We start from the raw sequence: 13,012 nt of genomic DNA on the forward strand, positions 1-13,012 counted from the left end.
TACAGGATCCCTCCTGGAAGTCTTGAAAATAACTACAGTTTATCCCTAGTTTCATGCTAAGTGGTATTTTTCTGAAAGCCCCAGCTCCTAGGGAGATCTATCTGAAGGTAAAAATAAAGATTAATATCTGAAATTTACGGGTATGTGTTCAAAGGGCATGAGCTTTAATTATGGTTGTACAAAAGAACTTGAAAGCATGACTAAACTCTTTCTCCAAATTCCACAGAATTAACAAGCACTGTTCATTTTTAGAGTTCCTCAGTTTAAGTTCAGTTGCCTGTTTCTGCCCCTTTTTCTGAAAAAGATGCATTAACAGACACAATTTTAATGAAGGCTCATATTGCTGGCACTATTAAGATTAACACATTGTCATCTTCTTCATTAGCTTCCTTCCCCAGGAAATCCAAGGGCCACATCAAGAGTACTTTCTAATAGCAAAGCTTTATTTCTGCTGTTAAAATAAATACTGGACAAGCTTGTTTTCTGTATGGAAAAGAGATTTCCCCAAGGTATTTGTTCACAAAGCCTCAAAAAATAAACCTGAACTCTGCCTGTGTATTTGTACTTTGTTCCTTGACAAAACCCAACCCCACAAACCACTGAACTGCCGTAACACAGTGCCCTGCTTTCTAACAGCCACTGTTCCTCACTTCTCAGCTCTGATTACGCAAGAGCTATGACTTGGCAAGTTCTTCCTCTAAGACAGTCCATTCTTGCATGCAGCTGTTGAGGATACTACAGTGAAATACCAAGTCTTTGTGCCTGAGGTTACAGACTCACAGATACCAAAGTCCATGAATGGCTTTATCCAAAATCAGGAGTCCTACTGTACAATCTATTCATTGAGATGAAGTTATTCAAAGGTGTGAGGTTTGCAATGCAAAGCCCTGAGGTCACCAGCATATGTAGAGATTGCTTCTGGTTCATTTAAAAACCCCTGACTTGTGCTGTGTTTCCAAAATCCAATCCATTAAACATTTTTAGTCTGCGAAGAGAGCAAACTTTCCAAGCTATGTTCTAGCTACTGCATCAAACTTTTCCAAAGCTTTTAAAGTGAAAAATTAAAACCAAAACAAAATAAAAAAAGGCAAAATGAGATTGTAACTGGTCCTCTATTTACTATGAGCACATAAATTTGAAAAAAATACCCACTCCAAGACATTCCTATCCCAAAGAAAGACAATATCTTGGCTCATGTTAGACTTCTCTAGTCCTCATGGAAAACTTTAACTTCACACAACCATACTCTGTCTGATGTCAGTTTATTTATGCAAGTATTTTGGGCCAATTTTCAATTGACTATCTAAACAAGACTGTATCACATTCCCATGGCCTAGGCACAGGATTACTACTCAGGAGACTTCAGGGTTGCTTTTGGCACTTACACAGTCTGAGAAACAAATGATTCATTTAAGCCAAAATGTACACAGACACCCACCCACTATCCCTTGTTTTGTTGATTGGCCCCTATTTAAATAAGTAAAATCAGACTGCCAGTCATGGCAATAGGTTTCGAAAAGCTGTTTCAGATTTGTACAGTGCTGCTATCACAAGGAAAACACAGAGGTACACAAGACACACCTCCACTGACATACATCTCCACCAATATGTGGAAACTGCAGCTTCTTAAACAACTTTGACAATCCTACATGTTTACCCAATCAAGGCCCCTGTGCATTCCCCCTTAAAACATCGATATCCCCAGTTTCTTTATGTACAAGAGCAGCACTGCAGCAGCACCCCTCTTCTGCAGAGTGCACACATTCCCTAGAGTTCAACTCTTCCTGTTGATTTTATACTCTCCAGAACTGCCAAATGTCAGCAAGATCTTTCTCTCACAGCAGCCCTTCTTCAAGTACACTTAACCCAGGCATTTAGCCAAGGCAGCTTAGCAGAAAACTCGTGAATTTCCAAATACTCCTCGGTCCTCAGGAAGGACTCAGGGCCTAGGCAATAATTAACTATTGCAACAACTCATTAGTTCAGGTTTACAAACTATCTCTTCAGATCAGGCATGCTCGCAGGTAGCAGTGCAGATCCTTGCTGCTCACCGGGATTTTGCCCACGTTAGTTTTACAGCCGCACTGCCCTCCATCTACCGCGGGCAGGCTGGCTCGCTCTTCGGGCACTGCTCGACCAGGCCGCGGGCGGCAGCTTGTGTTACAAGCGACACGGAAACTCAGGCACCAGCACCACCAGAACAAGGTGCTGCCAGGCCCAGCCAACGCGGCAGTGACCGGGGACGCTCCCCTAGGATACGCGCGGAGCGCTGAACACAACCGGCAGTAGGTGACACCACCCACCATTGAGAGATATCAGGACTGAGAAGCGAGAAAGCCCAGCCCCGAGCTGGGGAGGCCAAGCACCCCCTCAGAGCCCAGGGCGCCTCTCAGCGACGCCCGCCGCGGGAAGGGGCGTTTGGAATACAGCCCGCCGCGGAGCTCCCACCAGAAATCCCCCCTTGAAACACAGCACCACTGCTGCGGCCTCTCTGGAGGGCGGTAAGCGCTGAACCCAGCAGAAAGAGAAGGACAAAGGGTGCTGTACGGGGCGCCCAGACCCACTACCTGCCCTCCACGCCCGCCTGTCCGTCCCGCAAAAGCGATGCAGAACCCAGCCCCGCTCGGGGCCTTTTATGGGGCCGAGCCCCCGCCCCCGTCCGGCCCCTCCGCCGCGGCGCCCCCTGCCGGCCCCGCCCCTCCTCCTGGCGGTGGGGCTCAGTGGCGGCTGCTTGGTTCCAGCTTACGGGCCCGGTCGTGCCGTGCCCCGCTGGGTTTTTCCCGCCGATGTCTCCTCCTGAGGAGGCCGCGGCAGCACGTAACGCGCCGTGGCGCTTTCGCTGGGCCAGGTACCCCGTAGCGCGGCGGCCTGCCAGCCGAGCCGGGCCTTTTCCGCCCTCTCCCGAGACAGCCGCAGTAAGTGGCCTGCGTCTCCACAGGGAAGCTGAAGGCACTGGCGGGCACGGAGGCCTGGGCGCCGAGGGGCCGCGGGCGTGCCCGGGCTGCTGGAGCGGGCCCCTGGGAGAGCGCGGGAAGCCAAGCTGCCCTTAGCGCTGTACTGGCCGGCCTCGGCGGAACCGCCCCGCAGTGCAGCCCGGGGGATACGCGTACACACAGGCGGGCACGGACACGTTTATCAGCCCGGAGGTGGTCCTGTCGGCAGTATAGCCCCCCTGAGCAGTGGATCGAGGCGGGGAGTGCGAACCGGTAGGAAGCCCAGCGCGAAACACCCGCGTCCCCGCGGCTCCCGCTGTGGCAGCCCGGAGCTGCCGCCCCCGGGAGGAGCCTGCCCCCACCACCGAGCAGGAGCAGCGCCCCAGAGCGCTGGGGCGGAGCTCAGTGATGGGGCGATGCGGCCGCAGGGCGGGCTGTGCGGGGGACACCGCCCCAGCGGCACCACCCCAACGGCTGCCGCCGGCGGGTGGATTGGCGCGGAGCCTCGATTGGCCGTGTCTCGGCAAGGACCGGCGCCGTCGGCGGGCGATTAGGCAGGGCTGGCGGCAGCGCGGCGCGTTGCTAGGGGCGGGGCGGGGCAGCGGGCAGGCCCGGAGGTGCGCGGGAGGGGGTGAAAAGAGGCGGTGCTGCGCTGGGCCTAAGCGCCGGCAGCCTGCACCGGCACCCGTGGGAGCAGGTGAGCACAGCCTCCGGGTTCCGGAGGTCCTGCCTGGGCTCGCGGTGGTGGTTGTTGCGGTGTGTGAGCTCTCTGTGTGGGGCCCGGCCTTGTCCCTGGTAGTGGTGGGTGGCAGCGCTCCTAGGTTGGTGTGGGAGTCTCTGTGCGGTAGCTGGCTGTGGGCAGTGGTCTGCCGCTTCCTTCCCTCCCCGTCGCAGGTGATCTTCCGGTCTGCCATCCCTGGTGGGTGGCACCGCGTGTGCGTGGCGGGAGGTGTGTCCCCTTTGCATGGTGGGAAGCGATGCAGTCAGCGTGGCTCCGGCGCGGAGGTTGGAAGTAAAGTGTGTGTGTGTGTGTGTGTGTGTGTGTGTGTGTGTGTGTGTGTGTGTGTGTGTGTGTGTGTACGTGTACACAACGTAGTTATGTTTAAGTTACGGTCGTTTAGCTTTTATTCCCAGGGTGCGTTAAGCAGGTGCCTGGGGATTAGATCCAGGTAACAAGGAGTGCATGGACCCTTCTGGCTCTGAGCAGCTGTGGTCAGTTTTGTGGAGTGCAGGATGTCACGGAGCCATTCTGGATGTAGCCGAGGAAGATGTAATCTAGTTTTGTGTCTTGATTGTTATGTGCACTTTATTTTCTGATTTCCAATAATATATAAAGAAGTGAGTCTTTCCCTGTTTTCTGGAGGGGGGAGGGAAGAAGTGTTTTCCTTTCAGTGGGAGAACTAAAGCACTTTAAGAAAGGATGGTACACATCATACCTGATGTGTTGTGTGGCACAGAAAATCTAGGTATTTTTGAAGCTAATACCAAGTACAGTGTTTTTTTTTTTCAGTCTGTTTTAATTAGACTAGTATTGCTGTCACAGAAGCAATTACTGTGTGTTTTTTTCCCTTGAAGCCCAACTTTATTTTTCCAGAATCCTATGTCTGATATATGCAAGTTCAGAGACTTCCTTGGTTCTTGTTATCTTGCCAGGCTATAGCTGGTTGCTGAGAGATGAACACAATTTCCTACAAGACTTCTGATAGACTTCATAAGGGCATTTTAAATGTGGTAGTGTGTGTGTGAGAGCATAACCCCGTTGTACATTAAACATTAAAAAAAAAAGTTATCATTGCATCAAGTCTTAAGGAAACAAGTCCAAATTTACCTGAAGATAAGATTTGAAGGCATTTTCCATGCACTCTGGTGCCCAAACATGTTCAAATCGGCTGTTGTTTGAATAATACAGCTGAAATGACCAACAGCAAAAAATACTATGACTTACAGGGGAAAGGGATGCGGAAACATTTCGGACTAAGACTCAAGAACCTGACTGAAGTTCCTCTTGAAATGATTGATGTCTTTTTGCTTTTTTTCTTAAAGATATGTGAATGTCTGGAGAAACTCAGAGCTGAAGGTGCTTACTATATAGAGCAACAAGCAGAAGTCCACTGACAAGTCATATGATAGACTTGCAAATACCATCTTTTGTGCATTTGTCATGGGAGTGGTCAAACGTTGCTGTATGCAGCTTGTTAGCACTTCCAGTGTCACTTGTCAACCATGTGGATTTTCTCTGGACTTCATAGATTTTTAGCATGGCTTCTTAAGACTTGGAAGAAAGTGTTCTAGTCAGTAAAATATTCCTGTAGGTTCCAGGGAGTTGTGAAAACTGGGAACTAGTATTTCATGAAGGAGCATGTATTAGCTACTAAGCAGGAAGTAGATTTCATACAGGATTCTGATGCTTGGTATGGGTAAGCCATTTGTCAGTCAGGTTCCATCGCTCCCGGTGTTGCAGCTCTGTCAAACATTTCACTAAGTCTTGCTTAAGCAAAGGTGATGGTAGTAAGCACCTTAGCAGGCTAGAAGTGCAGACTTAGTGAGGTGGAGTGAAAGAAATCAGGTGCATATTGAGGTTAAAGAATATGGGCTGTAGGGATATATGACTGTTGGCCATATGAAAGCTTTGGTACACAGCAAATAAGGCTTAACAAGTATGGCTTCCTCTAATGTAGAATGTGGTTTGACTTTGTTTTTCTTTATGTAGCTACTCTTGAAAACAAGGAAGTTTGCAGGTATAAGATATGACAACAAATAAACCACAGTTTAGGTTGCTTCCCTGCTAACTTACACAAAGCCCTGTATTGTAGTGCAGAGGGAAAGGAAGGGGAAGGAAACAGTGTGCCATGAAACTTAATCTTTAAGTCCTGCTTTTGTTTGCAATTCATTCTTTCTCATTCTGGAGTTAACCTGGCCAAACAGTGAGTGTGTCTTGTGCTTGCTCAGGCCTGTCTTCAGTTGTCTTATTAAAAGGGCTGCAGAAGTCACACCATTGACAGATCTATTAAAGTTAAAACTTCTTTGTGATAGGGGTGCAGAGTCTCCATTTGAAAACTTCAAGTATCCATAAAACAGCAACCAGAGTGTGTTGTCAGACAGTGTAGTAGCTGTTTACTTTGATTGGTCTGGATGTTTAAGTAGGAGCTCTGAATTGCTTGCTGCAGAGATGCTGATCTCTTGACAGTGAGTAAGGCGGGGGACATGGGCTTCTAACTCTGGCACTCTTGGCATGTGCTAATAACAGATATCTGCGGTAGGTGGGATGAATACTCCCCCTTCCCCTTGCATCTAATGAGACACCTTCTCTTCAGTTGACTGAAGATGTTCCATTTCACCGCTCTGTGTATAATGGATGTTGCTGAATTCTTTCCAGGGCACGTGAAATGGCCGCAGATGACAAACGGTCTCCAACATTGGACTCTTCCAGTGATCTACCTCACACTCCTAGTAGTCCATCTCAGCTCACTCACTTCAAACCCCTGACTCCTGACCAGGATGAGCCTCCTTTTAAATCAGCTTACAGCTCTTTTGTAAATCTCTTCCGTTTCAGCAAAGGTAAGTTGGGAATATATGTGCGTGGCTTGTGTGTGCTGTTTTATTGATGCCCTCTGCTGCCACGTAAACTTGTAAAAATGCCTCTGAATATTAGAGCATAATGTCAGATGGCTGGCCAGATGGATTGTGAGTCAGTCCTTTTTGTGAAGGGTGTTGCATCTTGCTTTTGGGTAACAGTAGTAGAGATTTGCTGTGGGAGAAGAAAGCCAGCATGTTGCAGCTAGAAATCTGCGTCTGCCCATAAAGGTCACAGACAAGCCAGTTAACAGTTAGTATTGTATAGCTTCTTAGCTGGGCATCTGCATTTCCTTTGCCTGTATGAAGTTTTTGAGGCTAAAAGCAGGATTAACCTTCTGCCAGCCTATATGAGCAAAATGCATGCTTGTCCTTCCAATGTAAGTTCTTACTGCAGTCTTCTTCCATTCCTCACCTTCCTGTGCATCTTGTACCTTCAGGTGGGTGGCAGCTGAGCTGCAATGAAGCAGTGCATGTACAGTAAATCTACCCTTAATTTGCATGGCTTAAGTATCAAGAGGCCTGAAGTGTGTGTATTAAAAGTACTACTTGATTTTTGCCTTTGTGCTACATGTATTACAAAGCACTAAAAGTCTCAGTAGGCAAGCTCTTAGACAGCTGTGAATTTTTTGTTTCAAAGGAATATACTGCAAAGAGTGGTGAATGTGTGCACCTTGGTTGTGTACAAAAACTGTATCTCTTTGCTGGAGATGGCAAACTGTTCAGCCGCTTTTGTTTAGTCTGTTCATTATCCAGCTCTGCTAAGCATGCTTCTGCCATGTTTTGCCTAGGGAAAAAGGGTCAAGGTAGCTTTTTGTTTAAGTAAACTGATCTGTGTAGCTTCTTGTGCAGAATGAAAAATAATTACTTGGTATGACTGCTGTTAGTTTGCATAGTACAATATCACCTGTCATTATTAATTCATTGAAAGCATCATAAGATACTGTCGATATTGGCTTCACTTTTTTGTTTCTGAAAAATGTAGCTGGAGTCAGCAAAGTATTGTGTTGAAAGAATGGGAAAATAACTTTGAAACAGCCGTCAAATGGGGATGTTATTGGAATCAATGATAACCTGTCCATGCTTGATCCTCTGATGGAAAAGCATGGTGTATGAAGGCTGCGGTAACTTTAACGACCTCAGTGCTGTCTTTTAACAAACCTGAAAAGCTTTTCAGGGCAGAAGCTGATAATCAAGCATAGCTATTCGATATAGCAAGAATAATTCGTGCTTACCCATTTGTTTCTTATACACTTTTCATGTTAGGGGTATTTCTGAAATAGCCTGAGCCTTGACAGACAAGTTTTAATGTATAAACATGATGCAAATAAGCTATTTATTGGGGTTGTTTACCCATAGTTTCCCTCAGCATCTCCTCTCTCCTTCTCTTTCTTGGAGCAGGAAGGCTGAGCAGGAAGCACTCTTCCATTCTCCAAAAAGAATTGGAGGAGAGAAAAGGAAGCCGAGCAGCACACAGAAATATTTTTATAGTTATTGTATTTTTGCAGCTAATGTGGTTGCACATATTGGCTTCACATCATGTATGCTCAGTTTACTGGCTGTTACAATTAATGAGATGGAGAAGGGTCACCAGAGAACACCATCAGTATCAGTCAAAAACTAGGAACTCCCACACAAGCTAAAAAGAAGGAGAAAGGGGGGTTAGGGGCAGAGTGGCATTAAGGAATCACAGAATCACACAGTATCACTGAAACACTGAGGCTGGAAGGGACCTCTGGAGGTCATCTGGTCCAACCTCCCTGCTCAAACAGGGTCACCTAGAACCAATTGCCAAGGTTCATGTCCAGTCAAGTTTTGAATATCTCCAGCGATGGAGACTCCATAACCTGTGACAGTGTTCAGTCACCTCACCATAAACAAAGAGGAATCTGAGACCATCTCTCTTTTCCTATGCCTTGGGGAAATCAAAGTGCCATGGCCCATAGTTTTGCATGCACTACTGGTTTTATCATGTCTAAGCAGTTGGTTTCTTTCTTTTTGTCAACTCCAGATGATGGCAGACCTTCATCCACAGCAGAGAGAGCAGAGGCAGGACAGAGTGATCCACAAGCATTGAGTGGTGGCTGGTCCAGACCTCAGCATCCCAGGACTCAGTCTCAGAGCTCACCGGTTCCTTACAAAAAACAGCTGACTGGTGAGCTACAGAGAAGATCTTCTACAACTCTGGGTAATTTCAGATCTTTATTCTACAAGGAAATGTTGGACTAGCCAGTCTAAGATGCTTCAGAGTGAGTTGGAAGGAGATGAAGAAAGGTTTGTCCTAGGTTGAAAGCAGAATTTGATATCAGGCTGCACTGCTTCTGTTGGTGAGGCTGCACTTTGACCTCAGAAGTATGTTCCCTTCACCCTTCTAGTGTTCTAGCAAGACACTGTTGCTGGGGCTCTGCTATTTCAATTACAAAACAGTCTGGAACAAAAGAGGCTGCCAAAACACGGCCAGTGTCTTAAAGTTACTTGAACCTTGATCCTGAAAATTTCTGCTTTGTCTTGAGAGACTTCAGTTTCTTAACTTCAGTTTCTTAACAGCCACATACAAGCTATAACTTCAGGCTCAGTTTGAATGGGGTTGATGTGTGTGTTTTCAAGGCAGTTATAAATGCAGGTTTTTTGCTTGTAGCTGTTTTGAGGAGAATTGAATAGAAACTTGTGTCTAAACCTTTTTTATTCTTAACCTTGGAGCTATTGCCAGATGCCATACTGAATCCCTCTTAGCTGGAATGAGAACTGAATGTGATTTCAAAGCTGCCACTGTGTAATGGCTTTATGAAGATGTGGAAGAGCTAGTAAGTAGGTTGCAGGGGTTCCTCTTGAGAGCTGTCTGGTTAGCATTGGCTGCTTGTGATAGCCTTGAGAAAACTGCTCAGCTGGGTAAAAATCCTATTCAAGATAGTATTTCCAAGAGTATGGTATCTAGTGTAAACAAATTGGATCTTAAATGTTGTTAATGTGTATGGGAGTTTTAGAAAGATGCCTAGTTTTGGTGACTAGGCAAAAGTACAGAGATAACTAGCATTTTCATCTCTGTGAGTCATTTGCATGCTGCTTTAGTGGAACAAATTCACTGTCTTCCTTTTGCTCTCTAGTACTGTTTGTGCTCTTCAGTTGTACTTGTCACAACAAATCAGTTAAGTTTTGTTTTGCTTTTTAAAGGTTTTTCTCGAATGCCCCAAGTACAGCAGTGTGCTCTTGGCTGACTTGTCAATTTACTTCATTCTTGGTTACCACTTGGAAATTATCTGGGGATTACAGGTTAGAAACCTTTAAGTAAGGTAGGTTGACTGGTGCTCAGAATGCAGAAGTAATCTTGCTGTTTGACTTCCACTGGGATTAGGCAGCCAGAGAAATGAGACTTGGTGTACTGAGTAGGTAATCACAGCTGGAATAGTATTACAGGTTCCTCCTCAGTGATCAGAGTTCAGGTGGGGAGAAGAGGAAAAAGAGGAGAAAAACATGTAGTATTTCAGAGGATGTACAGGTTTTTCCAAGGATCAGCAGCCATAAATACATATAGGAAGGATGAGGGTTACCGTTGAAAGTGAGAACTTTTTTCTTTAGCTGCAGGAGTTAATTTTTAGCGTAAGAAGGATAAATAGGTTAAACTGGAAATCTAGATGGGGCTCCTTTGGTATATTGAGGTTTTGTTTAGTGAACATGTAGATTGGAAAGTAATGCATAGGAAAACCACAGTTACTGTATAAACTGGTAGTCCTGAAAAGATAAAGGGCTGAGATCTAGTTGGCTTTTGATTGTTAAATGCGAGATGGTATCAAGTAAAAAATGACTGTGTTGTATGAGTGTTTGGCTAGGGAAGAAGAGTAAATGGATGAAGATATAGTGAAGCTGTGGACTGAGGAAGTGTAAGGACTCTATAGAGGAAGCTGTCTTCACTTCCTGCAGGTGTTTTTGTGCTGGGTAGAGAATGTCAAAAGTTTGTGGAGCTAATCTGGTTGCCAAACAGATGAAATAACACTTAAATAAAATTTAATTTTATTTTAAAAACCTAATTTATTGTGTGAAATTTTAATTGTCTGGTGGTGTGGGAGTTGTGGGGTGTTTTGGGGGGTGTGTGAATTTGTGTGCTTTTTGTTTTGGGTTGGTTTGTTTTGGTAGTATATACTGAGTCTGATGCTTCAGGAACACTGAAAAAATGTGACCACTCCTTAGATGTGTAAGTGTGGTCAAATCAAAAGAAGATATGAAAACTCTTCAGAAGTGCAACTGATAGCAATTGGGATGATACTGTGGCAAACAAAGCAAGAAGGTTCTGTGTTTGTGGAAAGGAACATGAGTTTTGCAGGTTTAATGGTGAAATAAATATAGTACAATGCTGAAAGCATACTTCTGTAAATCATGTGTGCATTGATTGAGAAAATGATCAGTATTTATAGTAACAGAATTTGGACCGAGAGTAAGAGTTAACCAGAGATTGATACATATGAATTCTTTTATAGGGATGGTGTGTTAGACACAGTGTGCCCTGTACTGCAGGAATGATAACTTCTTGCATTCTTGCTATACAATGTAAAGGGAGAATCACATGATTGCAAAGGAAAAAAGCCAATTGAATCAGTCAGCTTCTCTAGCATAAGTAGGTTAGCCATGTGCTCCAACTGCTGATGGCATGCTTTTCCTAATGTAGATCACATCCTTTTGACTTTTTTTTCTTATGTAACACACAAAAGGCCATTTAACTAGCAAGAGAACCAGTGTGGAGTTATCTATGGCATTTCCTCAGTGCTATGTATGTTCATACTTTGGGAATCACTTGCCTCAGATTTGTAGCTAGTTAGTCAGGAGGCCTGGTAGTGGCTTTTTTTGTTTGTGTGTGGTTTGGTTTTTTTGTTTGTTTTTTTCAATTGGAAGCAACATTCCTGGAAAGAAGATATTCTAGAATTCTAAAGTTACAGCAGGAAAGTCCAGGCAGTAAGCGCAACATAAATCTTTTGATAGAAGTAAGGAGGAGCCATAGTTTTCTGTGGTATTAGCAATGTTTTCTTGAGATGTTACGCTGAAAGGATACATCTGTAAATCATGTTGGGGGTTGGAACTAGATGATCTTAAGATCCTTGCCAACCCTAATTATTCTATGATTCTTTGTGTGCATTGACTGAGAAAAATGACTCTGATATTTATAGTAATGGAATTTGGATTAGGAAGAGTTAGCCTAAGACTGATAAATGTGATTTTTATTTTTTTTTATTTATTTTTTTTTCTTTTTAGTAGGGGTGGTGTCTTTAATCACCCTAAAATACTCAGCCTGGTGCTGTCCAAGAGTATTTTTGTTGCTGTTTTTTGTTCTGTTTTAATAAATAAATTCCGAGTGGCTGGCCACTTAAGTGGGTTTAAGCACCCCAGAATCTCTTTAAAAAGATCTGTTGTGGCTTCTTTGTTGTACACAGGTTATTAAGCAGATCTATGTGGGCTGATTAAAAATATCTACAAAGGTATCTACTGAAGAAGAGACATGGAATCCCACAGTTTTAATCCCATTAATCTAAGGATTTTGATCTCCACACAAAGGAATAGCCTAGCTATTACTGCACGGCAATAGTTAACATGCTTGTGCTGGTGCTGTCAGCATTCCCACTGACATCAGTGGTATCTAAAGCAGTAAACAGAAAGCAGCCATGACTGTTCTTCTTGTACTAGGGAGAATCAAAATAAAATGCTAGTCAGATGGAGAGCAACGAAGCTGGTAAGAAACTTTTAACTATTCAGAAAACTTTTTTATGTAGAAAAGTGACTCTGAAAATGTTTAAATATTCAGGTAAATAAAGCGCTGGGTTTGCAGATCCTTCTGGAGAGAAAGATCAGCAATGCTTCAAAGTAATCTAGCCTTTTATAGGAAAGAAATTAACTACATTACATTTTTATAGAGGAGTGTCTTTGCTATAGTTAATCAAGAATGACTGTACATGTTCTCAACAGCTTGGCTTTTAACTTAAAAAAAAAATTGCAAATCAAAAACCAAAATGTGAACTTCTGGATGTATTTTATTCTGAATTACTGTTTTTAATAGAAACTGAGGATTTAAGTCCTGAGACTCGCTGTAGCAATTTATAAATAAGTTTGGGTTAAAGCATTGGCTTATACTAGTCCTAGAAGGAGCGTAAATATTGTTGTAATTATTTTGTACATAGTAATATCCTAGAGGGCATTCTAAAATGAGAGTTCAGCGCTTTCTAAAAGACTATTATTACAAGGTTTATGTGGTAAGTTGAAAATAGCTGTACTTCTTTAAAAGATGCCTTCATTCTCAGACAATTAAATCTGTTCTTATAAAGGCAGGGGATGGTATTTAAAATGTTAGTCAAAATAGGCCATCTGGCATCAGAAGCTCCTTTTGGGGGAGAAAAGTCCAAGGGCAAGAAGTGATACAAGCTGTAACTTTGTAAAGTGTATAATACGTATGTGAACATTTTCCCCTCTAGTGGGGTTTTGTGTAGTTATGTGAATGTTGTTGTATCACGGAAGAAATGAATACT

At 44.1% G+C, this 13,012-nt stretch overlaps 1 protein-coding gene across 7 annotated transcripts in view; it reads left to right on the forward strand.

Moving 5' to 3' along the window:
• The first annotated feature begins 2,771 nt into the window (after positions 1-2,771).
• Positions 2,772-13,012, forward strand: part of PIKFYVE (phosphoinositide kinase, FYVE-type zinc finger containing) — a 62,958-nt gene continuing 52,717 nt past the window's right edge. For 3 of the 7 annotated variants that reach the window (XM_057411794.1, XM_057411797.1, XM_057411801.1), the window contains exons 1-3: positions 2,772-2,915; positions 6,310-6,491; positions 8,518-8,694. In XM_057411794.1, the coding sequence (XP_057267777.1) occupies positions 6,320-6,491; positions 8,518-8,694 (349 nt within the window). In that variant the 5' untranslated portion in view covers positions 2,772-2,915; positions 6,310-6,319. The other 4 variants (XM_057411796.1, XM_057411799.1, XM_057411800.1 and 1 more) reach the window with 4 other exon arrangements.

Source organism: Pezoporus wallicus, unplaced genomic scaffold (assembly GCF_028554395.1).
Source record: "Pezoporus wallicus isolate ANWC-B61680 ecotype Strahan unplaced genomic scaffold, APGP_CSIRO_Pwel_v1 contig_6732, whole genome shotgun sequence".
In the NCBI taxonomy this organism is placed as follows: Eukaryota; Metazoa; Chordata; class Aves; order Psittaciformes; family Psittacidae; genus Pezoporus; species Pezoporus wallicus.